The sequence below is a fragment of the Scyliorhinus torazame genome, chromosome 15 (genome assembly GCF_047496885.1).
Source record: "Scyliorhinus torazame isolate Kashiwa2021f chromosome 15, sScyTor2.1, whole genome shotgun sequence".
NCBI classification, from domain to species: Eukaryota; Metazoa; Chordata; class Chondrichthyes; order Carcharhiniformes; family Scyliorhinidae; genus Scyliorhinus; species Scyliorhinus torazame.
This window is the reverse complement of record NC_092721.1, coordinates 199,417,231-199,442,322: the sequence shown is the minus strand read 5'-3', so window position 1 is coordinate 199,442,322 and position 25,092 is coordinate 199,417,231. Positions and strand designations below refer to the sequence as shown.

Below are 25,092 nucleotides of genomic sequence, written 5' to 3'. Positions count from 1 at the left end.
TGCTCTTTCCTCATAGTCTGGCAAATATTCCTTGTTAAATATTTATGCAATTTGCTCGTGAATGTTACTGCTGAACCTGCTGACACCGCTCTTTTAGACAGCTACATTCCAGATCGCAGGTCACTGTGTAAAATAAACGCTCTCCATGTTGCCTCTGGCTCCTTCACTGATTACATTAAATGTGTCCTCTGGTTACCCACCCTCCTGCCAGGAGAAACAATCCCTCCTTTTTAGTCTATAAAAGCCCTTCATAATTTGGCACCCTTTGATTTAATCTCCTCCTAACTTCCTTCTCTCTCAGCAGAACAAATCCGACTTCTCTATTCCCATGACGTAGCTAAAGTATTTCATCACCGGCACCATTCCAGCCAAAATGGGGTTGAATTGATTGGACTGACTCCTACCTGAGCTCCCATCTCACAATCAGCGCTCGAGCAGAGAAACAGAAACAAAATAGGAGCAGGAAGAGGCGATTCGGCCCTTCAAGCCCGCTCCGTCATTCATCATGATCATGGCTGATCATCCAACTCAATAGCCTAATCCCACTTTCCCCCCGTATCCTTTGATCCCCTTCACCCTCAGTGCTATATCTAACTGCTTCTTGAAACCATACAATGTTTTGGACTCAACTACTTCCTGTGGTAGCGGATTCCACAGGCTCACCACTCTTTGGGTGAAGATATTTCTCCTCATCTCTGTCCTAAATGATCTACCCCCTATCCTCAGACTGTGACCCCTGGTTCTGGACACACCCACCATCGGGAACACCCTTCCTGCATCTACCCTGTCCAGTCCTGTTAGAATTTTATAGGTTTCTATGAGATTCCCCCCTCTCATTCTTTTAAACTCCAGTGAATACAATCCTAACCGATTCAATCTCCTCGTACATCAGTCCAGCCATTCCAGGGATCAGTCTGGTAAACCTTCGCTGCACTCCCTTTTTAGTTAGAACATCCTTTCTCAGATAAGGAGACCAAAACTGCACACAATGTTCCAGGTGCGGCCTCATTTCGGATGGTTATAATTGTACTTCATTGTCAGTTGTGAGTAGCTCGGTCATCCCCTGTGGCAGAAAAGTTGTTGAGTCAAGTCCCACCCCGGAGACCTGAGCACAAGAATCTACCCTGCCGCTCCCAGTGTGACTAGGGGAGTGCTGCACTGTTGGAGTGTGCTGTCTCTTGAATGAGATATTAAATTGAGGTCCTGTTCACCCTCTCAGGTGAACATAAAAGATCCCACATCACTATTTTGTAAAGAATCAGGAGAGTTCTCCCTGTGGTAATTGAAACCATATTTATCCCTCCACCAACATCATTCATAAAACCGCTAATCTGGTCATTATTACATAGCTGTTTGTGGGAGATTGCAGTGTGCAAATTGGCCGTTACATTTCCTGCAATATAATAGTGACTACCAAAAGTAGTGCACTGAGTAGAAGTATTACATTGAGGCGACACAGTGGCTAGCACTGCTACTTCACAGCGACAGGAACCTGCGTTCAATTCCGACCTCAGGTGCTTGTGTGAAGTTTGCAAGTTCTCCCCGTGTCTGCGTGGGTTTCCTCCGGCTGCTCCGGTTTCCTCCCACAGTCCAAAGCTGTGCAGATTTTAGAGTATCCAATTCTTTTTTTTCCAATTAAGGGGCAATTTAGCGCGGCCAACCCACCTAACCTGCACATCTTTGGGTTGTGGGGGTGAGACCCACGCAGACACGGGGAGAATGTGCAAACTCCACATGGACAGTGACCCGGGGCCGGGATTGAACCCGGGTCCTCGGCGCCGTGAGGCAGCAGTGCTAAACACTGCGCTGCCGTGTCGCCCCAAGGTGTGCAGATTAGGCGGATTGACCATGCTAAATTGCCGCTTCATGTCCAGGGATGTGTACGTTAGGTGGGGTAGCGGGGCTGGACAAGGGGAGCGGGCCTAGCTGGGGTGGTCTTTCGGAGGGACAGCGAAGACTCAATGGGCCTACTCCTGCACTGTAGGGATTCTAATCTCTGGGACTGTAAAGTTCTTTGGGATATCCTGAGGTCATGAGAGGTGCTACATAAATGCAAGTTCTCCCTTTAACCATCTCACCTCTCTTGAGTTCCATTGGAGCCCAGTTTTTCGTTCTTGGTGCAGAAGTCTGGAGAGCTCTGCAGGTACACCAGCTCGTTCTCGCTGATGGGCCTGACGTCGATATCCTTCGGAACCAGCTGCTTCCGGGTGCCCACAGGCCGATGGACCACTCGGGTGGCCGACAGGTACTTCAGCTTGAGATCCTGGGCAATGGTGCCGAGATCCTGCAATCCCTTCCAGCAAGTCTTCACCGAACATGAACCGGAAACTCCATGGCATTTACACTTGATCTCGAGCGATGCCTTCAGAGCCTGGAAGATGCAGAACAGTATCAAATATACCGCCAACTACAGGTACACTCACCGCCAAATCAGAAGGTCCTTAGTTCAACTCCCACTCCAGCGACTTGGACTCAAAATCTAGACTTCCACTCCCAGCGCAGTACTGAGGGAGTGTCTCACTGTGGGAGATGCTGTTGTTGAGAGTGAAACATTAAACCGAGGTCCTGGCTGCACCCCACTTAGGCGGGCGGGACAGAAGATTCCATTTGACCTTATTTGGCAAAGAAAGTTTTCCTGATACTCCGGCCAATATTTATTCCTCAGCTAACACTGCCGAAAGAGTGGGGATCATTCGTCATTAACTTTATCATCCATTCATCATTCAAATCAAAATCTGAACCCCAGCAGCTGGATACAGGCAATGCCAAAATGGAAAGGTATCCTCCCAAATCATCCTTCTGACCATCGGAGGCTGCTCTCCGCAACTAGGTTCCAGATCGCCAACCGTGTTTTATCCCTGAGTCGTCACATTTAAGAATGGCAAACACTAAAACCCGCCAATCTAATCGCTTATAACTGTGGAAAATGTTACTGCTCGTTGGGAGCTTGCTTGGCACTCAAAGTAATTACATTGCAAGGTGGCATCACGGGCTGTAAAACACTTCAGGAAGTTCTGAGGTCCCGAAAGGCTAAAAAAAAAAACCTTCTCCTTTTAAATTCTGTGAAAATGGAATTCCCCGGGAAGCTTGGCAGATGTACCGTGCAATTTCACAAGATCCAAGGATAAATCCAGAATTTGATGAAGTGAGTGCATGAAGACTTGAACAAGCCATAATTGGTCTCACCTGCCATTTTTATGTGGGTCATCTAACAACCTGGATTTAGCTCTCGGTAGTGGTCATGCAATTGGCACTAGCAGCTTGATTGGCCTAGATTTGTAACTCTAGACTCACCTGAGTTCAAATATCCCCGCATATCCGTTTGAGAATTTGAAATCAGTTTTAAAAAGTGTAACCATGAAGTTATCAGATTGTTGAAAAAAACTCAACTGGTTCACTAACATCCTCTACAGAAACAAATCTGGCAATTATACTTGCTTCGGACTATTTGTGACTCCAGGCCCATATCATAAGACCATACGATTCAATTCTAACCTTGGGTAACTGTGTGGAGTCTGCACGTTCTCCCCGTATCTGCGTGGGTTTCCTCCGGGTGCTCCGGTTTCCTCCCACAATCCAAAGATGTGCAGGTTGGGTGGATTGGCCATGGTAAATTGCCCCGAAGTGTCGAAAGGTTGAATGGGGCTTTGGGGATAGGGTAGGGGGATTGGGCCTAGGTAAGGCGCTGCTTCGAAGGGTGGGTGCAGACATGATGGGCCGAATGGCCTCCTTCTGCACTGTAGGGATTCTAACTAATAAATGTAGCCTTGCTAGTCCCTAGGTTGAAAACTCAGAAAGGATTTGATGGAGTCGATACAAAGAGAATGCTTACTAATGTGAAGGAAATGATAACTGAAGATCATCCATGTAAGATAGTCTCCAAGAAATCCAATCGAGAATTCAGGAGATACTTCTTCAGCCAGAGATTGATGAGAATGTGGAACTCACTCCCACGGGGAGCGTTTGAAGTGAATATTATCGACCCATTTAAAGGGAAAGTACACCAGCCTATGAAATAAAGAGGGTTACGATGGTAGATTTCGAACAGGAAGGGCATGAAGAGACTCGAGTAGAGCATAAACTGGGTGGGCCGAATAACTTGCGAAGTAACTCGCTGAAGTCTACGGGCTTTTGCCCGGCTCGCCTGCCCCACCGTGAGGGGTCAGCCTTGATGAGACCGGAAGGTCCTGCTGATGGGAGGGGCCCACAAATCCCACCTGCAGCTGACAGAAAGATCCTCAAAGTGCTTACCTGTCGTCCCACCTCACTGTTGTGCAAGTTCATCAGCTTATTCGCCTGCGATCCTGATTTTTTCATTTTCATCGGAGAATCGGAGAATTTTGATCCCAGCACAATCCCATAATTCAGGTTGTCATTGCAGCCGCCCCATCGGAATCCCGGCCCGGGGGCCTCAGAGGCCATTGGACCGCAGGAGCAGCCGGGGAGGTCTCCTGAGGTACAAGCTTTGGCTATGGTGTGGCTGATGGCAGCAGCTGACAGGGCGTAGACGAATGCTGACTCCCTGGTGCCTAGAACGAGAAGTGAGAATCCATGAAGTCACCCCCATTGCACTGAATCAATTTTCCAAACTGCTGTTCAAGGAAGAGTGAGGGGGAGATTGTGGAAAATACCATGAAGGAATTCCATTTCGTCAACAACCCTGCCTTGTATTTATGTGGAGTTTTTTATTACAAAAGTAAGGAACAAAACAGGGACATTATCAAGAAAAATTCAACTCAACCACAAGGACAAGATACTGATTGAACAGCGGAAATTTAATCGGCAAAGATCTGGGTTGAATGACTGGACGACGGGGTGGCTGATTAGAACATACAGTGCAGAAGGAGGCCATTCGGCCCATCGAGTCTGCACCGACCCAGTTAAGCCCTCACTTCCACCCTATCCCCCGTAACCCAATAACCCCTCTAGCCTTTCTGGTCACTAAGGGCAATTTAGCATGGCCAATCCACCTAACCTGCATGTCTTTGGGAGTGTGGGAGGAAACCGGAGCACCCGGAGGAAACCCACGCAGGCACAGGGAGAACGTACAGACTCCATACAGACAGTTACCCAGTGGGGAATTGAACCTGGGACCCTGGCGCTGTGAAGCCACAGTGCTATCCACTTGTGCTACCGTGCTGCCCAAAGGGGCAATTAGATGGATGAGTTGATAGATGAATGAATGGATGAGTGGATGGACAGATGAATCGACAGATCGGCAGAGGTAGAGGGAAGAATGGATTGACTGATGGGCTGATGGATGACTGGGTTGAAGGGTTAGTAGAATAAACTATGAATAATACTTCAAAAGTAACCGGGGAAAATACAATTAAAAGGCACAAATTTAAATTAGTGAAAAATATTTTTATTACTAATAAAACGTCACACAAACGTTTTCTCTCGATATGCAGAGAGCAGTTTAATATATTAGAGCGGCTTTCTACGTAGCTTAGGAAGGTAAGATAAGAGTCAAACTGATAGATGTGTGTTTGGAGTTGCAGGTTGGATAAAAACAGCGGGTTCCCTTTCCAAAAGGACATACGCGAGTGAACCAGTTGCATTTGTGTGACAATACAACAGCTTCATGGTGACTTTCACTGCATCCTTCTTTCAAAGTTTTCTGAAGTATATTCAAATCTGCAGAAATGAAAGTGTGTTTGTTGAGGCCTCTATTAGGAACGTAAGCGCTAAAGACAGCACGGTGGCGCAGAGGGTTAGCACTGCTGACTCACTGCTCTGAGGTCCCAGGTTCAATCCCAGCCCTGGGTCACTATCCGTGTGGAGTTTGCACATTCTCCCCGTGTCTGCGTGGGTTTCACCCCCACAACCCAAAGATGTGTAGGTTAGGTGGATTGGCCACGCTAAATTGCCCCTTAATTGGAAACAATTAATTGGGTACTCAATTCAACTTTAAGTGGACAAAAACTTACTTTAATTAGAAAAAAAGGAACGTAAGCACTATGCTACACACCATTATTGCTTAGCTCCAAAACAATTGGGACCGCTGTTACCATAGTAATTTGCCAGTAGGGTTTTAGGGAAGTAATTCCTTCAATTAATACCACAGCAATGACGATTTACCTCTCTCCAGATCTGGTGAAAAGTAGGGAGCCAGCTCAATGGCCGAGCAGTTCCACCTCATGTCAGAGAAGGTTTTCTGGCAGGTTTTCTTGACCTCTCTGGCTGCCTGAATGATGCTCTGCATGAGGTGCAGGTTACTCCGGCAAAGCTGCTGCTGAGCTGAGACCAGACCTTGCAAGTGCTTGCAGTTCTGCGTCTGATTGAAGGGCATTGATGGGTCAGTCTTGGCCAGAGCGCTGGATGGGAGAGAAGTACTGGGGTTAGCCATTTTCGAATATAAACACAGATAGTGCTGGAAAAACTCAGCAGTTAAGGCAGCATTTCTGGAGTCAGAAACAGAGTTAATGTTTCAAGTCCAATATGACTCTACTTTGGAACTCAAAGCCGCTTTCAAACTTGGTCCCTTGGAAGGTGCAGTTGTTCGTGCCCAATAGTGTGTGGCTCAGTTGAGAGCACCCTTACCTCTGCGTCTGAGGATTTGGAGGCCATGTCTCACACCTGAGGCCTAAACATTAAATCTAGGCCAACACTTCAGTGCTGGTACTGAGGGAGTTGCTATGTTGGAGACACTGCTCTTTTGACAAAACGTTGAACCCCATCTGGCCTCTTCTGTAGATGGAAAAGAACATCATCCAGCTGCTGATCCCGGCGTCAATTGGGCGCCGCGGGGTCCGCACATGCACAGTGGCACCGGCGCCAACGTGCGCATGCACAGTTGCTCCCTTCTCCGCGCCGGCCCCGATGCAACGTGGCGTCGGCCTAAAGGGGCCGGCACGGAGGAAAGGAGGCCCCCAGCAGGAGAGGCCGGCCTGCCGATCGGAGGGCCCCAATTGCGGGCCAGGCCACAGCAGTGGCCCCCCTCCGGAGTCGGAACGCCTCCACCCCCCCCCATAGGCCGCCCCCGGACCCTTCCACGCCGAGGTCCCGCCGGGTAAGACCACATGTGGGCGGCGTCGGTGGGACTCGGGTTTTTTGTTACAGCCGCTCGGCCCATCATGGGCCCAGGATTGGCGGGGGGGGGGGGTGGGCCACGACCGGCCGCGCGCCGACCACACCGGCCCCACTGGCACGGATTCTCAACTCTGCGGAGAATCGCATCCCGGCGTCGGGGTGGCGTGGTGCGATTCGCGCCGGTGGCGCAGATTCTCTGGCCCGGCCCCGGGCTGAGAGATTCCCGCCCAAGATTACTAAAAATCCGACCATCAAAGGGCGACAGAGTGGCGCAGTGGTTAGCACTGCTGCCTCACGGCTCCGAGGACCCGGGTTCGATCCCAGCTCTGGGTCACTGTCCGTGTGGAGTTTGCACATTCTCCCCGTGATTGCGTGGGGCTCACCCCCACAGCCCAAAGATGTGCAGGGTAGGCAAATTGGCCACGCTAAATTTAAGAAACATTTAGAGTACCCAATCCACCTACCATCTTTTTGGGTTGTGGGGGTGAGCCCCACGCAGACACGGGGAGAATGTGAAAACTCCACACGGACAGTGACCCAGAGCTGGGATTGAACCCCGGTTCTTGGTGCCATGAGGCAGCAGTGCTAACCGTTGCGCCACTGTGCCGCCCCCCTGGCCACGCTATATTGCCCCTTAATTGGAAAAAAATAATTGAGTCCTCTAAATTTTTTTTTTATAAATCGGACCATCTGGTTGTGGTCATCCTGGGCGAAATTCTCCCCCAACGGCGGGATGCCCGCCGACTGGCGCCAAAGCCGGCGCAAATCAGACGGGCATCGCGCCGGCAAAAAGGTGCGGAAGTCTCCGCATCTTTGGCGGCCTAGCCCCAACATTGAGGGGCTAGGCCGACGCCGGAGGGATTTCCGCCCCGCCAGCTGGCGGAAATGGCGTTTGTTGCCCCGCCAGCTGGCGCGGAAATGCGGCGCATGCGCGGGAGCGTCAGCGGCCGCTGTCAGTTTCCCCGCGCATGCGCGGGAGCGTCAGCGGCCGCCGAAAGTTTCCCGCGCATGCGCAGTGGGGAGAGTCTCTTCCGCCTCCGCCATGGTGGAGGCCGTAGCGGAGGCGGAAGGGAAAGAGTGCCCCCACGGCACAGGCCCGCCCGCGGATCGGTGGGCCCCGATCGCGGGCCAGGCCACCGTGGGGGCACCCCCCGGGGTCAGATCGCCCCGCGCCCCCCCCCAGGACCCCGGAGCCCGCCCACGCTGCCTGGTCCCGCCGGTAAATACCAGGTTTGATTTACGTCGGCGGGACAGGCAGTTTCTGGGCGGGACTTCGGCCCATCCGGGCCGGAGAATCCAGCGGGGGGTCCCGCCAACCGGCGCGGCTGGATTCCCGCCCCCGCCCAATCTCCGGGAGCGGAGACTTCGGCGGGGGCGGGGGCGGGATTCACGGCGGCCAACGGCCATTCTCCGACCCGGCGGGGGGTCGGAGAATGACGCCCCCTGTGTGGGATCTTGCCACGTGCAAATGGATTCGTTTTCTACATTACACCAGAAATCGCTCTTTAAAATTTCATTGTAAGGTGCGTAGGTTTGTGCGCCGGACATCTCACAATATGTTCCTCTACTGAGGATGTGAAAGCCGCTTTATCAATGCAACTTCTTCGTAGCCTTAAGTCAACCAACCCAGACATGTCGAGCGTCACTCAATACGAGCAACAACCTTGCTTTGACAAAGTGACTTACTTTGATGTGCGTCAAACTTCGAAGCAACCAGAAAGCCAAGTGTTTGTAAGCAGTGTCACTCCGAACATAGGAACAGGAGGAGGCCATTTAACCCCTCGAGTCATTTCCACCATTCAACGAGATCATTGATCATAGAATTTCATAGAATTTACAGTGCAGAAGGAGGCCATTCAGCCCATCGAGTCTGCACCGGCCCTTGGGAAGTGCACCCTACGTAAGCCCCATGCTGATCAGCAACCTAATTCCATAAACCCTTTGCCCCATAATCCCCATGGTTAACAAAAATAGACCAGTTTTAAATTTAGCAACTGATCTTGCGTCAATTGCTATTTGTGGCAAAGAATTCCTAACTTTTGTCACCCTTTGTGTGTAGATGTAGTCCCAATCGTCCCAACCACTGAGGTTTCCCTCGCTCCCTCCCTATGTCTCACCTATGGGCAGCACTCTCACTCCTGAGGAGGAATGAGGTAGGTTCGAATCGCTTTCAGAAACTTGAGCATGTGATCGAGGATAATAATGATGAGCGTTACTGAGGTGATGTCGGTCAGTGAGCACAGGGTCAATAGCGGAATGGGACTTGGTGTGAATAAGATTATGCTCAGCAAAGCTTTGGCGCTGGAGTTCAGAAGAATGAGGGGGGGATCTCATAGAAACCTACAAAACTCTAACGGGACGGGACAGGGTGGATGCAGGAACGGTGTTCCCGATGGTAGGGGAACTCGTAACCAGAGGTCACAGTCGAAGGATACGGGGAAAATCATTTAGGACTGAGATGAGGAGGACTTTCTTCACCCAGAGATTTATGAGCCTGTTGAATTTGCCACCGCTGGAAGCAGTTGAGGCCAAACCATGTTTTCATGAAGCAGTTAAACATAGCTCTTGGGGATCAAAGGATATGGAGGAAAAGCAAGGTCAGGCTATTGAGTTGGAACGTCAGCCATTGTCATAATGAGGGGCAGAGCAGGCTCGAAGGGCCAAATGGTCTCCTACTGCTCCTTTCTTCTATGTTCCAGGTTTACAGAGAGTGGAACGTGGGGAAGCCGGCCAGGCGAGAGCTGGAGGTAACAGAGACATGGATGAAGGTTTCAGCAGCAGACGATTCGAGACAGGAGTGGGGACAGGGAATTTTGCACAGATGGAAAAAGGTGAAACATGACATCAAGATTGCACACAGTTGGTCCAGTTCAGGCAGTTGCCGAGGAGAGGGATGGAACGGGTGGTCAGTGGAAAACAAAGGCAACAATTTCAACCTGCGACATATTTAGCCTCAGGAAATGCCTCTTAGCCAGTACTGGGCGTGAGACATGCAGCCTGACAATCTCGAGACAGTGGCTGGTCAGTGAACAGGTGAAAACTATCACTGTGTCTTAGAATGATGCCACAGAAGGGCAGCAACTGGGTGAAAACAGGAGATGGCCAAGGATAGATTCTTGAGGAGCCCCGGAGGTAATGGTGCGGGTTGCGGACGAGAAGCCATTGCAAGTGGTTCTCTGACTATGTGAGAGAGATCTGTCCCACCCAGCTGGATGTTTGGGGAGAGGGTGTTGGGTGGAGGAAGGTGTGATCACCGTGTCAAAGGCTGCAGACAGCTCGAGAAGGACAAGGAGGAACGGCTTCCCCTTGTCCCAATCACAGGATATCACCAGTGGGGGGCAGCACGGTGGCGCAGTGGTTAGCACTGCTGACTCACAGCACCGAGGACCCGGGTTCGATCCCGGCTCTGGGTCACTGTCCGTGTGGAGTTTGCACAATCCCCCCCGTGTTTGCGTGGGTTTCACCCCCACAACCCAAAGAGATGCAGGGTAGGTCGATTGGCCACTTAATTGGAAAAAATTAATTGGGTACACTAAATTTTATAAAAAGGATATCATTAGTGACCAGAGGGATTGTTTGGTGAATTGGACATTCTGAATTCTCCCTCTGTTTATCCGAACAGGCGCCGGAATGTGGCGACTAGGGGATATTCACAGTAACTTTATTGCAGTGTTAATGTGAGCCGACTTGTGACAATAATAAAGATTACAGATTATTATAACTGGCCATACTACCGATATTCAAGAATGAATAAAGAAATAAATGCACAAAGTGTTATTTGGTCTGCAATTACCAAATAGTTTTTAGCACAAAGTTAGGTCCAATCATAGTCGGAATTCTCAGTTTTAGTTCCCACTGGGACGGAATAGCGCGCAATTTGCGTTTCCATTGGGGGGGGTGGGGGGCCGCTATTCAGTAAGGGAGTCAGGGCATGCTAATGGGCCAGCCCTTTGCTGGCATAAACTGAGAGCGATTCCCAGTCCAGCGGGCAGTGTAACTGCTGGGGCTGGAGTGAGCGCTAAACAGCCTAACAGGTGTTTCTGAGCGCTCCACTTACCACACGCTCACTGCAGCCACCTATATGTCTCAGAGAAGACTTGTTCTCCCCTACCCATGGGTTCCAAACGCTACGGTGCAGCCACAGTGCAGGTGTCTCCAGGTTGGGGTGAGCTCTGCTGATTCCCGGCTTCCTCTGCAGTGGAGCAGCGATTCTGAGGAGTGCCAACACCTGGTGGGCCCCGGATTGAGCTTGGCCATGCCCATCCCCTTGATGGTACAGCTGGGGTGTGAGGGTGTCCCGAGGGGCGGCCTGGGTGGGCTCCCAGGTGACCAGAGGCTCTCTGAACATTCACAGGACACAGGCAGCACTCAGCAGCGTGAGCAGCCGGGGGTCTGTAAGCAGCACCAGAGGGTGTGTTTAAACAGAGACTGCAGCAATGGGGGTCTGAGCCAGGCCTCCCCGATTCTGGGGGGGGCACCCCGAGTCCACGGGCTTGGCACAAAGTTGTTCCCAGCCCAGCCAGCCAACCCGCTCCTGCCCCCAGCCCAGCCAACCAACCTTCAGCAAGCTTGACAATATTCGAGGCTTTTTGGGAGGTTTTAGACTCACCGAAACCCTCCGCAGCCGTGTCTCCCAGGCCCCGCTTGCAACAGTTCTCACCCACGAGACATCTGTCTAAGAGGGGCGGGGCATTGCAGGAATGGGGGGAGGGGGCTGTGGATGGAACATTAAGTGTCCAAGGCGCTAATGATATTAGAATCGATGCAAACAACAGTTTTGCACGGGCCCATTGGTGCGGTCCACAAATCTCAATATTAACGCCAACGAGGGGCTGGAGCACGGGGTCGGAATCAATGCACGGCGCAAAACGGATTTTTCCCATTTCGCGCAATTCTCCGCCCAATCGCGATTCTCGCTTCCAGTATGGCGAAGCCGAGAACCCAGCTCTATATCCTCCTGTTGCATCTGGGACACGTTTCTTCTGAAATAACAGAGTCTACCTTAGAAGTTAAAATGTGTTTCTTTAAATGGGATTAGTTGTGGAAACGAAATGAACAGTTTAGGGAGGAACCTCTACGTCCGGTGCCCTGGGGCTGTGTTAAGTTGGCTGATCTGATCTGTAGTTCTTTGCAATTTGTCCTTTGCCATCACGGAGGTTGAACATTGGCGACGGTCCCTGGTTCTCCCGAGTGCTAATTGCTGCTGACAGGACTGGAGGCGGACTCAGTGGTTATGCCGCACACCCAGGAGCTGAAATCCAACCGCAGGGGTTCCTGCAGAATGGGCAGCGAGGGAGAAAATCGAGAAAGAAATTGGTATACCTCAGGGTGTCCCAAAGTACTTTCCAACCTTTGAAATGTTGGGAGCAGAGAAAAACTGATGGCCAATTTACACCCAGCAAACTCCCAGACAAGGAGCGTGGAAATGATCCCTTAATCCTATTAGCAATGTTAGCTGAGGAATAAACATTAGCCAGCGCACCCTTGCATTTATTCAAAATAGTGTCATGGGATCAATTTACAGAGGGCTGAGGGGTCAAACAAGGCCTCACTTTAATCTCAACTCAAACAGGGCAACTCCAACAGTGCAGCACTCCCTCAGTACTGACCCTCTGACAGTGCAGCACTCCCTCAGTACTGACCCTCTGACAGTGCAGCACTCCCTCAGTACTGACCCTCTGACAGTGCGGCACTCCCTCAGTACTGACCCTCTGACAGTGCAGCACTCCCTCAGTACTGATCCTCTGACAGTGCAGCACTCCCTCAGTACTGACTCTCTGACAGTGTAGCATTCCCTCAGTACTGACCCTCTGACAGTGCAGCATTCCCTCAGTACTGACCCTCTGACAGTGCAGCATTCCCTCAGTACTGAAAGTGGAGCTGAGTCCACAAAAGATCAGCCATGATCTCATTGAATGGCGGAGCAGGCTCGAGGGGCCAGATGGCCTACTCCTGCTCCTAGTTCTTATGTTCTTATGATCCTCTGACAGTGCGGCACTCCCTCAGTACTGACCCTCTGACAGTGCAGCATTCCCTCAGTTCTGATCCTCTGACAGTGCAGCACTCCCTCAGTACTGACCCTCTGACAGTGCAGCACTCCCTCAGTACTGACTCTCTGACAGTGCAGCACTCCCTCAGTACTGATCCTCTGACAGTGCAGCACTCCCTCAGTACTGACCCTGTGACAGTGCAGCACTCCCTCAGTACTGACTCTCTGGCAGTGCAGCACTCCCTCAGTACTGACCCTCTGACAGTGCAGCACTCCCTCAGTACTGACTCTCTGACAGTGCAGCACTCCCTCAGTACTGATCCTCTGACAGTGCAGCACTCCCTCAGTACTGACCCTCTGACAGTGCGGCACTCCCTCAGTACTGACCCTCTGACAGTGCAGCATTCCCTCAGTTCTGATCCTCTGACAGTGCAGCACTCCCTCAGTACTGACCCTCTGACAGTGCAGCATTCCCTCAGTTCTGATCCTCTGACAGTGCAGCACTCCCTCAGTACTGACCCTCTGACAGTGCAGCACTCCCTCAGTACTGACCCTCTGACAGTGCAGCACTCCCTCAGCACTGACCCTGACAGTGCAGCACTCCCTCAGTACTGACCCTCTGACAGTGCAGCACTCCCTCAGTACTGACCCTCTGACAGTGCAGCACTCCCTCAGTACTGACACGGGGGTGCTGTCTGTATCACATTCTCAGTTCTTTTGCATTTCTATAGTGTTTTTCACATCCACTTGATGTCTGAAATCACTTTACAGCCAGCGCAGTAATTGTTTTTGATGTGTAGTCACAGTTGTAATGTAGGACACACAGCAACCCCTTTCTGCACAGCAAGCTCCCACAAAAAACAATGTGAAAATGACCAGATTACGGGCGGCACGGTGGTGCAGTGGTTAGCACTGCTGCCTCACGGCGCCGAGGTCCCGGGTTCGATCCCGGCCCTGGGTCACTGTCCGTGTGGAGTTTGCCCAATCTACCCTTGTCTGTGTGGGTTTCACTCCCACAACCCAAAAGATTAGGAGGTTAGGAGGATTGGCCACGCTAAATTGCCCCTTAATTGGAACAAAAATAGTTGGATACTCTAAATTTATAAAAAGAAAATGACCAGATCGCTACACTCTGTATACACTCCGTACATTAGCACTGAACTCTGTCTGCTTCACCCAATCTCTATGTATTTACATTGTGTATTTATCGTATGTCCTATGTTTTTCATGTATGGAGCGATCTGCCTGGACTGTAGGCAGACAATACTTTTCACTGTACCTCGGTACACGCAACAATAATTCTTAATCTAAAAATCATCTGGGTTTTTTCTGATGTTGGCTGGGGGATAAATATTGGCCAGGACGCCAAGGGTAACTCCCACACTGTTCTTCAATATAATAATAATCTTTATTCGTGTCACAAGCAGGCTTACATTAACACTGCAATGAAGTTACAGTGAAAAGCCCCTAGTCGCCACATTCCGGCGCCTGTTCGGGTACACGGAGGGAGAATTCAGAATGTCCAATTCACCCAATAGTGCCATTGGATTGGATTTGTTTATTGTCACGCGTACCGAGGTACAGTGAAAAGTATTTTCCTGCAAGCAGCTCAAACAGATCATTTAGTACATGAAAAAAAAATTAAATTAAAATAAAATACATAATTGGGCAACACAAGATACACAATGTAAATACATAGACACCGGCATCGGGTGAAGCATACAGGGTGTAGTATTAATCAGGTCAGTCCATAAGAGGGTCGTTTAGGAGTCTGGTAACAGCGGGGAAGAAGCTGTTTTTGAATCTGTTTGCGCGTGTTCTCAGCCTTTTCGATCTTTTACCTCCTCCGAATAGTGCAGACCGGGATTTGGTCCAACGTCTTAGTTCAAAGGCAACACCTCTGACAGTTTAGTGCTCCCTCAGTAACCCACTCAAGCACCAATTTTAGATTTTCTGCTCAAATCCTGGATTGGGACCTGGACCAAGAATCTTGCAACTCAGAAGTAAGCGTGCTCCCAAATGAGCCATTGCTAATTCCATCAACGTGAATGATACGCTGCTGAATTGTATAAAAGCAACAACTTCATATTTATATAGTGCCTTTCCCGTATACTTTACCTTATAACAGCCTGGCAATCGTTAAAACCCCCACTTAACAATAAATGTTACACCACCCCAGCCCATGTGGACAGACATGATGAATGTCCCCTGGGGCGAGGTCCTGGAAGAACAGGAATAGGCAGAAAGAGATTTGGAACAAATTAAATAACAACAATATACTCATGCTTAGACAGACTGATGTGATATAACGCCTGATTGAAATGTCCTGGGGAGCTGTTTACCTTCCCTCAAAGCTAGCAGCGAATTTTTTCCATATTGTCCAACAGGCAGTTTTATTTTTCCAAGTTCCCAACCTGGCTTGACACCTGTCGCATAAATCATTGGGTAGAATTTTGCAAGAAACTCCCTCAGAAAGGGTTTGTGAATGTGGACAGAATTTGGCCAACTTTGCAAGATAGAGATAGAGAGAGACAGAGAGAGAAGTAATAAGCTAGAGTCCAGAGAGATTTGTGACAGTTTACCTTGTTCCTCCTCGGAGCAGATTGAGTTGCTTGGGAAAATTGGTCGGAGTGATTCCCAACACTGTAAGACCATTGCCAGTTTTCCACTTAGTTAAGTTGAGGCATTACATCATTATGGAGCTGGAGAGGTCTGCTTCACATCCTATCGCAGAAGCTTGAAGATATTATCTGAACCAGTTACTGAGGGAGGTGCCCCGCGATATGGAAAGCAGTGTCTCGTGATGCTGAACTGAGGTCCATACTGCCCTCTCAGGTAGACACACGTTGATGTAACAGTCAAGAAAGCCAATGAACGTCTCTACTTCCTACAGAAGCTAAAGAAATTCGGCATGTCTGCATCGACTCTCACAAACTTCTACAGATGTGTCACACAGAGCATCTTATCCGGCTGCATCACAGCTTAGTATGGACATTGCTCGGCCCAAGATCGCAAGAAACTGCAGAGTGTCGTGAACTCAGCCCAACGCAGCACACAAGCTTGCCAACCTCACATTGATTCTGTCTACGCCTCTTGCTGCCTCAGGAAGGCAGACAGCATTATCAGAGACCCCTCCCACCCAGGCTTTGCCCTCTTCCAGACCCTTCCATCAGGCAGAAGATGCAGAAGTCTGAAGACCCGCACATCCAGATCTAGGAACAGTTTCTTCCCCACAGCTACAAGGCTCCTCAACGACTCCCCCTCGGACTGATCTGTTCCCTGTAAGAACACTATTCATGACGCCCTTTGCTGCTCATGTTGGGCCCTTGTTTCGCTCTGTAACCAATCACTATTTGTTGATGTACCATTGTCAATGTACTCTGTCGATTACTCTTTTGTCTACTATGTACGTACTGTGTACGTGCCCTTGGCCGCAGAAAAATACTTTTCACTGTACTTCGGCACATGTGACAATCAATATCAATCAATCAATCGAAGGTGAAGAGTTCTCCGTGATATCCTGGCCAAAATGTATCTCTCACGACAGAAAAGAGATTTACCTCATTGCTGTTTGTGGGATTTGCTGTGTGAAAATTGGTTGCAGAGTTTCCTAGGCTACTGCAACAGGCCAATGTGGGCAAGAGAGCAATATGCTGAGGTGAAACGGCACTTGCCCATCCTTGGCCTCCAGTGAAACTCAATGCAAACTGGAGGATCAGTACCTCATCTTGCGGGTGGGCACTTTACAGCCCTCCGGACTGAATGTTGAGTTCAACAACATTAAACTGTGACCTTTCACCTCCATCCTGACCCATTTTAAAAAATGTGAAACTTTTTTTGTCCCAATGCAAAACCCTCCCCCACTGGGCCATCTGTCACTTGTTCTTGAGTTTTTTTCTCACTGAGCACTGATCCCTGTTCTCCTCTTAACACATTCTGCTCTCTTACCTTCATCAGCACTTTCCATATCCTTTCACGCTGCGATTAACGCTTCCTCTGTCGTGTGGCCTAAACATCTTTGTTGCAATCGCTCCTAGCTCCTGACCTTCCACTCTACTCCAACTGTTCCTCCCCCTCTTATACAGAAAATAATCCATCACATTTCACCCTCTCCTTAGCTCTGAGGAAGAGCTATACGGACTCTAAACGTTAACTCTGTTTCCCTCTCCTGGGTGCTGCCAGAGCTGCTGGGTCTTTTTTCTGCTTTTATTTCAGATTTCCATGATCCGCAGTATTTTGCTTTTACTGGTACAGTGCCCCCAGAGCATTATCCTGGGCCTCGAGATTACTAACCCAGTGAGATTACCAAGACGTCACCATCTGCCCAAATCGCTATTACATCAACCCAGCAACTGCACGGATACTTTACTGATCCCCATTTTTAATTTGCAGGTGTTTTTTTAATTATCAAACTACAGGTTTTGAACTAATATTCGGTGAATATTCGCCGGGTCGGAGAATCGCCCGGGAGCGGTGTGAATCCTGCCCCCGCCGGCTGCCAAATTCTCCGGCACCGGGGTTTTGGCAGGCGCGGGAATCGCGCCGGTCGGCGGCCGCTGGCAGCGCCCCCCCCCCCGGCGATTCTCCGGCCCGCGATGGGCCGAGTGGCCGCCCGTTTTCGGCTGGTACCGCCGGCGTAAATTAGAGTAGGTACTTACCGCCGGGACCTGGCTGCGCGGGCGGCCTCCGGGGTCCTTGGGGGGGGGGGGGGCGCGGGGGGATCTGGCCCCGGGAGGTGCCCCCACGGTGGCCTGGCCCGCGATCGGGGCCCACCGATCCACGGGCGGGCCTGTGCCGTGGGGCCACTCCATTCCTCCGCGTTGGCTGCTATTCCTCCGCGACGGCCGATGTGAAGATGACCCCCCCCCTGCGCATGCGCTGGGATGACGCCAGCACACGCTGGCGCTCCCGCGCATGCGCCAACCCACGCCGGCCGGCGGAGGCCCTTCAGCGCCGGTTGGCGCGGCGCCAACCCCGCCAGCGCCGCCTAGCTCCTGAAAGTGCGGAGGATTCCGCACCTTTGGGGCGGCCCGACGCCAGAGTGGTTGACACCACTCCTCGGTGCCGGGACTGCCCCCCCCCCGCCTGGTAGGGGAGAATCCTGTCCCAGATCTCTGGATTACCAGATAGTAACGTAACCATTCCGTCACTGTACCAAACCAACTAAACCCAATCAAATTTATTCCTGACTCTTTCTAATCAGCTGAAACACCTTCTTCCTGAAACTCCATTGTCTTTGCAGTATCATTCCATCGTAACTGAGATCCCTCGGGTGTAAGGTAGCTGGAGCGGCGAGTATTGAGTATAAATTCTCTGGTTGCCGATTGCAAACATTATCTCCATACACTCCCTACAATGCACAGTAAGTCCATTTTGCCCATCGGGTCTGCACCAACCCTCTGAAAGAGCACCCGAGCGAGGCCCATTCCCCCGCAACTCCCCCTAACTCACACATCTTTGGACTCTGGGTGGAAACCGGAGTACCTGCAGACACGGGGAGAATGTGTGAACACCACACAGACATCCAAGGCCAGAATTGAACCCGAAGGGTGGCATGTGGCCCAGTGGTTAGTACTGGGACTGCGGCGCTGAAGATCCGGATTCAAATCCCAGCCTTGGCCACTGTCCGTGTGGAGTTTGCACATGTCTGCATGGGTTTCACCCCCACAACCCAAAGATGTGCTGGTTAGGTGGATTGGCCACCCTAAGTTGTCCCGTGATTGGAAAAAGAAAAATAATCAGCTACTCTGAATTTATTTTTAAAAACGAATTGAACCTGGGTCCCTGGCGCTGTGAGGCAGCAGTGCTAACCACTGTACTGCAATACACCGTGAAACTGGGTCAAGGAACCGGGTGGAGGGGGGAAATGGTGAAGCAATCAGAAGAGCTCAATTTCAACATAGGGAATCACAGGACATTGATGGGGTCTGACTCCCAGTTGAGTCTGTTGGGTTATGGATTGTGAGTTTTGGTGCATTGGTTAACACGACTGGTTCAGACAATGGCACAAGGGTGTGGAGCTTTCAATTCACAGTTCTCAGCTCGCTGAAACATTATAAAAGCACACTTAAAAATACATATACAACCATACAACCCATATATGCACGCATAAATATAAACACACATCTGGTGGGAGGCACGGTGGTTAGCACTGCTGCCTCACAATGCCAGGGATCTGGGTTCAATTCCGGCCTTGGGACGCTGTCTGTGTGGAGTCTGCACGTTCTCCCCGTGTGTGCGTGGGTTTCCTTCGGGTGCTCCGGTTTCCTCCCACAGTCCAAAGATGTGCAGGTTAGGTGGATTGGCCGCGCTAAATTTCCCCTCAGTGTCCAAAAGGCTAGGTGTGGTTACTGGGCTATGGGGATGGGGTGGGAGCTTGGGCCTAGGTAGGGTGCTCTTTCCAGGGGTCGGTGCAGACTCGATGGGCCGAATGGCCTCCTTTTGCACTGTAGGGATTCAATGAGTCTATATATTGTACACATCACACAGGCACATGTGACACATATATTGTACAAACACATATATCAGACACACGTATTTGACACACACGTGGAGATACTTACAGCCATCGAATTGCATGACAGACCCTGGAATTGAGCAGCAAGGCACAAACGGAAGCTAGCACGCAACAAACAGCCAGTCTCATTCTGCCGACCGCGTCAGAACCAACCAACAGGAGCAAAATCGTCCCAAATCGTCTCCAAATCAGAATTGACGCCTCGTCCGTTCACTGCCGAGTGCCAGGAACAAAGAGATGATCTGGAAGATGCAAGATGGGTGGTGTCAGTCAGACAGTAAACACCAATTACAGACGTTAAACATCAGTTTCTAATTTTCTCCCTTGAATTACCGGCTTGAACTGACGTGGAGTTCTGCAATGTACTGACAGCTCTGCTACTCTCTCCCAAGTGCCGCTAGATCACCTGCCAGTAAAGCAGTCAGTGTAGCATCCCTCCCCCAAGCACTAGCCAAGCAGGTGTTAGCTGTGGCGTAGCACTCTCAGCTCCGGGTCAGAAAGTTGAAGCTTCAAGTACCGTTCAAGAGACTTGAGTATGTAATCAAGACTGATGAGCCAGTACAGTACTGAGCCGAACCCTACCTACACTCACAAAGTCAAAGTCAAAAAGGCCATTGCCAAAACATTCCAAAGAAGACCCTAGTCAATACTTGTCCCTCGGTCAATGTCATGGGCTGGAAAAAGGTTTTGGGACGCGAAAGACTCTCTGTAAATGTAATTTATTTTTTTGATGAGCTTAAGAAGAGGTAGTAAGTTTGGAATGTTAATCTTAAAGATGACGGCTGCACTGAAGTGTGAGTTTGGGTTCTGAGTTCAAGTGGGACTTGTACACACAAACTCCTGACTCAGACAAGAATGAGACTGAGGCAAGGCACCTCATTTTAACAATAAACAATTAATTTTTATTCAACCTGAGCCGTCAAGTGGTGGAGTTTCTCAAAAGTAAAACAATGGTGAACCTGTCAGATTTTTAAAATAATAATCTTTATTGCCACAAGTAGGCTGACATTAACACTGCAATGAAGTTACTGTGAAAAGCCCCTAGTCGCCACGATCCGGCACCTGTTCGGGTGCACTGAGGGAGAATTCAGAATGTCCAGTTCACCGAACAAGCACGTCTTTCAGGACTTGTGGGAGGAAACCGGAGCACCCGGAGGAAACCCACGCAGACACGGGGAGAACGTGCAGACTCCGCACAGACAGTGACCCAAGCCGGGAATCGAACCTGGGACCCTGGCGCTGTGAGGTAACAGTGCTAACCACTGTGCTACTGTGCCGCTGTATCTCGAAGATGGCCGTTTCTTGCAAGGTTTGAGCCATCTGTTGGGTGTTTCCTTTTGCCCTTAGCTGCCAGTAGGCAAGGAAACAGCACCACTCGTCCTTCGCCCTTAATCATGGCCGATCTACCAGGCAGTGTCCATGTTTAAGTAGAGAGTTCCTGACTACCGTAGGGGTTTTAATGCCAGGGCAACAGTAAGAAAAAGGCCTTCAGCAGCGTTCTAGACCGCAATTTCCCTGCCCTATCATGTTGAGACCCACTGCGGGCAGTTCGGTATCCCAGCCGAAAACCCATTGACCAGAAAATCCCGGCCCTGTGCAGACCAGGAAAATCCCGCCTCCGGCTTTTTTCACTGTGATGAGTTGCGTTAGCAGAGAATATGTTGACCCGTGTAACACTGGCAGTTACAGGAGTGTTATCATTGGTTAACAGTATCATTCAGAGAAATATGCCGCACAGGTATTGGGCAGCATGGCGACATAGTGGTTAGCACAATTGCTTCACAGCCCCAGGATCCCGGGTTCGATTCCCGGCTTGTGTCACTGTCTGTGCGGAGCCTGCACATTCTCCCCGTGTGTGCGTGGGTTTCCTCCGGGTGCTCCGGTTTCCTCCCACAGTCCAAAGATGCGCAGGTTAGGTGGATTGGCCATGATAAATTGCCCTTAGTGTCCAAAATTGTCCTTAGTGTTGGGTGGGGTTACTTGGTCACGAGGATAGGGTGGGGACTTGGGTAGGGTGCTCTTGCCAAGACCCGGTGCAGACTCGATGGGCCGAATGGCCTACTTCTGCACTGTAAATTCTATAACTTGGGGGGGGGGGGGGGGGGGAACAAGGGGTCACTGCCTCAGGATAGAAGATAGGCCATTTAGGACTGAGATGAGGAGAAATTCCTTCACTCAGAGGGTGGTGAACCTATGGAATTCTCTATCACAGAAGACTGGAGGCCAAGTCACTGAATGTATTTAAGAAGGAAGTAGATAGATTTCTAGACTCTGAAGGTGTCAAGGGGGATTGGAGGAATGCAGCAGTGTGGGGTAGAGGTAGGGATCAGCCATGATCATAATGAATGGCAGAGCACGGGCAGCACGGTGGTGCAGTGGTTAGCACTGCTGCCTCACGGCGCCGAGGTCCCAGGTTCGATCCCGGCTCTGGGTCGCTGTCTGTGTGGAGTTTGCACATTCTCCCCGTGTCTGCGTGGGTCTCACCCCCACAACCCAAAGATGTGCAGGCTAGGTGGATTGGCCACGCTAAATTGCCCCTTAATTGGAAGAAATGAATTGGGTATTCTAAATTAAAGAAAAATGAATGGCGGAACAGACTCAAAGGGCCGAACAGCCTGCTCCTGCCCCTAGTTTTTATGTTTCTATGAAGGTGGTAAATCTCACAGGGAGAAAATCTCACAGCATTGAAGTCCCTATTGGGATTGACACCAGAATAATGATTCTCTTTTTCTTATGAATTTAGGCTACCCAATTCATTTTTTCCAATTAAGGGGCAATCCACCTACCCTGGGTTGTGGGGGGGGGGGGGGGGCGGGGGCAGGGGGGGGGGGGGGGGGTGAGACCCACGCAGGCACGGGGAGAATGTGCACATTCCACACGGACAGTGACCCGGGGCCGGGATCGAACCCAGGTCCTCAGCACCGTGAGGCGGCAATGCTATCCACTGCGCACTGCGTCCCCGTGCCCACCCCGCCCACCCCCCCCACTTATTTTAAAATTGTGCCCCTATTTCTAGATACCCCACGGTAGGAAACATCCTCTCAGCATCCACTCTGTCAATGGTCCTCAGAATCTTATATATTCCCGGGAGAGCACATCTCAAGGGCAGCACGGTAGCACAGTGGTTAGCACTGTTGCTTCACAGCTCCAGGATCCCGGGTTCAATTCCCGGCTTGGGTCACTGTCTCTGCGGAGTCTGCACGTTCTCCCCGTGGGATCTTCCGGGTGCTCCGGTTTCCTCCCACAAGTCCCGAAAGACGTGCTGTTAGGTGAATTGGACATTCTGAATTCTCCCTCGGTGTAGCCGAACAGGCGCCGGAATGTGGCGACTAGGGGCTTTTCACAGTAACTTCATTGCAGTGTTAATGTACGCCTACTTGTGACAATAATAAAATTTATTATTATTACAAGTGACTGTTCCATAATACAAATGATGTTGCCAAAATCTGTCTCAGTTTCTTAAAGTCTCTAAGTGTAATTGATGGGGAAAATGAACCAGTCTTCTCCATTCCATCCAGGGCTTGAGGAGCCCATATATGGAGCCAAATATTGTGGCCGTTAGCGGCCTCCACAGTCCGAGCTTGATTTTGAAAAAGTAACTCCAGTTAAAGGTCAACTATGAAGCCCAGACTTTTAGCCACAGTCGCAGTATCAAACACTGCTGTGGGAAACAGCTTTGCAAAGTCGTTTACTGGGACAATAGTGGCTTTTAATTCCCAAGTGCAATGTTAGCCACACCAAGTTCACAATTGGAAAGAAGACCCTGTTTGTTTACAGGCTCTTAACACAATTGTTACTATGAGTGTCATAACGACCTGTTGAATTAGCATACACTGCAATGAATGCGAACTCATTAACCTCTGTGCTAAAAATAGCACAGAGACATTTGGAACCCATCAACATTATCACCAGACCTATTTAGTACATTGCTGGCAACACACTTTCAGAAAAAGAATATTAATAATCAATACATTTTCAATACGATTTCTGTCTCAAGGCCTTGGGTTAAGTGTCCTGTTAATACCACAACCCAACAGTACCCCCCAAAAAAGACTTACATTTGCATAGTGCCTTTCATCGCTCCCCAAAGTCCATCACAGCCAATTAAATGCCTTTGTTGTGTAGTCAATGTAACTTTTTTTAATCATGGGATGAAAATGAAAATCACTTATTGTCACAAGTAGGCTTCAATGAAGTTACTGTGAAAAGCCCCTAGCTGCCACATTCCGGCACCTGTTCGGGGAGGCTGGTACAAGAATGGAACCGTGCTGCTGGCCTGCCTTGGTCTGCTTTAAAAGCCAGTTATTTAGCCCAGTGTGCTAAACAATACTCCAGATGGGAGTATTGTTTGCAAAGCCATTATTTATATAGCTAGTCCAGTTCCGTTTCTGGTCAATGCTATATCCCCAGTATATTGATGGTGGGAGATTCAATGAGGGCAATGTCATTGAATGTCAAGGGAAGGTGGTTAGATTCTCTCTTGTTGGAGGTGATCATGGCCGGCACTACTGTGGCACAAATGTTACTTACCATTTGTCAGCCCAAGCCTGAGTGTTATCCAGATCAGGCCGCATATACGCGCGGACTGCTTCAGTATCTCAGGTGTTGTTGACGGCACTCCCCACCTCTGACATCTACCTGATACCACACTCGGTGAAATGCTGCCTTGATGTCAAGTACAGACACTCTCGCTTCACCAAGTATAGCAAGATCCCACAGTGGCGGAGGACGGGGGGGACGGGGGGGGGGACGGGGCGACTCCCCGGCGGCGGGGGGGCAGGGGGGGGGGGGGGGGGGGACTCCCCGGCTCTTCTTTGAATAATACCAGAGGACTTTATTTTTATCCCCCTGTAGACGGTCTCAGTTGATTGTCTCATTCAGTTCCGAAAGTTCAGCATTCCCTCAGTGCTGGACTGGGACTGTCAGCCTGGAAAACCAGAGAGAAGGTATGGTGCAGATTGAGGCCATTCAGCCCATTCTGTCTGCACTGACCCAGAAGTAACTAGCCACTCATTTTAATCCCACTTTCCAGCACCTGGTCCATTGTCTTACAGGTTACAGCAGTTCAGATTCAGATCCAGGTACCTTGAAATGAGTTGAGCATTTCAGCCTCATCCACCAACTTCGGCAGTAAAATCCCAGACACCCACCACCCTCTGGGTGAAAAGGCTTTTCCTTGTGTTCCCTTGAATCCTTCTGCCAAGCATCTTAAATCTCTACCCCCTGGTAATTGACCTCTCAACTAGCGGGAACAAGTCTTTCCTGTCTTGGGCCCTCATAATTTGGTACCACTTAATTAGCTCACCCCTTAGCCTCCTCTATTCTAAGAAAACAACTCCAGCCTATCCAATCTCTCCTCATAGCTGCAATTTTTAAACCCTGGCAACATTCTTGTAAATCTCCTCTCCACCCTCTCCAGAGCAATTATGTCCTTCCTGTAATGTGACCAGGACTCTACTCTAAACTCCAGTTTTGTATTCAATACCTTGTCCAATAAGGAAAGCATTCCATATGCTTCCTTGACCACCTTGTCCATCTGTTCTGCTACCTTCAA

The 25,092-nt window shown here is 50.2% G+C and overlaps 1 protein-coding gene across 3 annotated transcripts in view; it reads right to left on the bottom strand.

Moving 5' to 3' along the window:
• Positions 1-25,092, bottom strand: part of wnt11 (wingless-type MMTV integration site family, member 11) — a 78,324-nt gene that overhangs the window by 36,512 nt on the left and 16,720 nt on the right. For 2 of the 3 annotated variants that reach the window (XM_072477413.1, XM_072477414.1), the window contains 4 exons: positions 19,585-19,780; positions 6,082-6,317; positions 4,252-4,529; positions 2,079-2,371 (listed from right to left, as the gene is read on the bottom strand). In XM_072477413.1, the coding sequence (XP_072333514.1) occupies positions 2,079-2,371; positions 4,252-4,529; positions 6,082-6,317; positions 19,585-19,667 (890 nt within the window). In that variant the 5' untranslated portion in view covers positions 19,668-19,780. Of the gene's footprint in view, positions 1-2,078; positions 2,372-4,251; positions 4,530-6,081; positions 6,318-15,603; positions 15,746-19,584; positions 19,781-25,092 lie in introns of those variants that run through there. The other variant, XM_072477415.1, reaches the window with a different exon arrangement.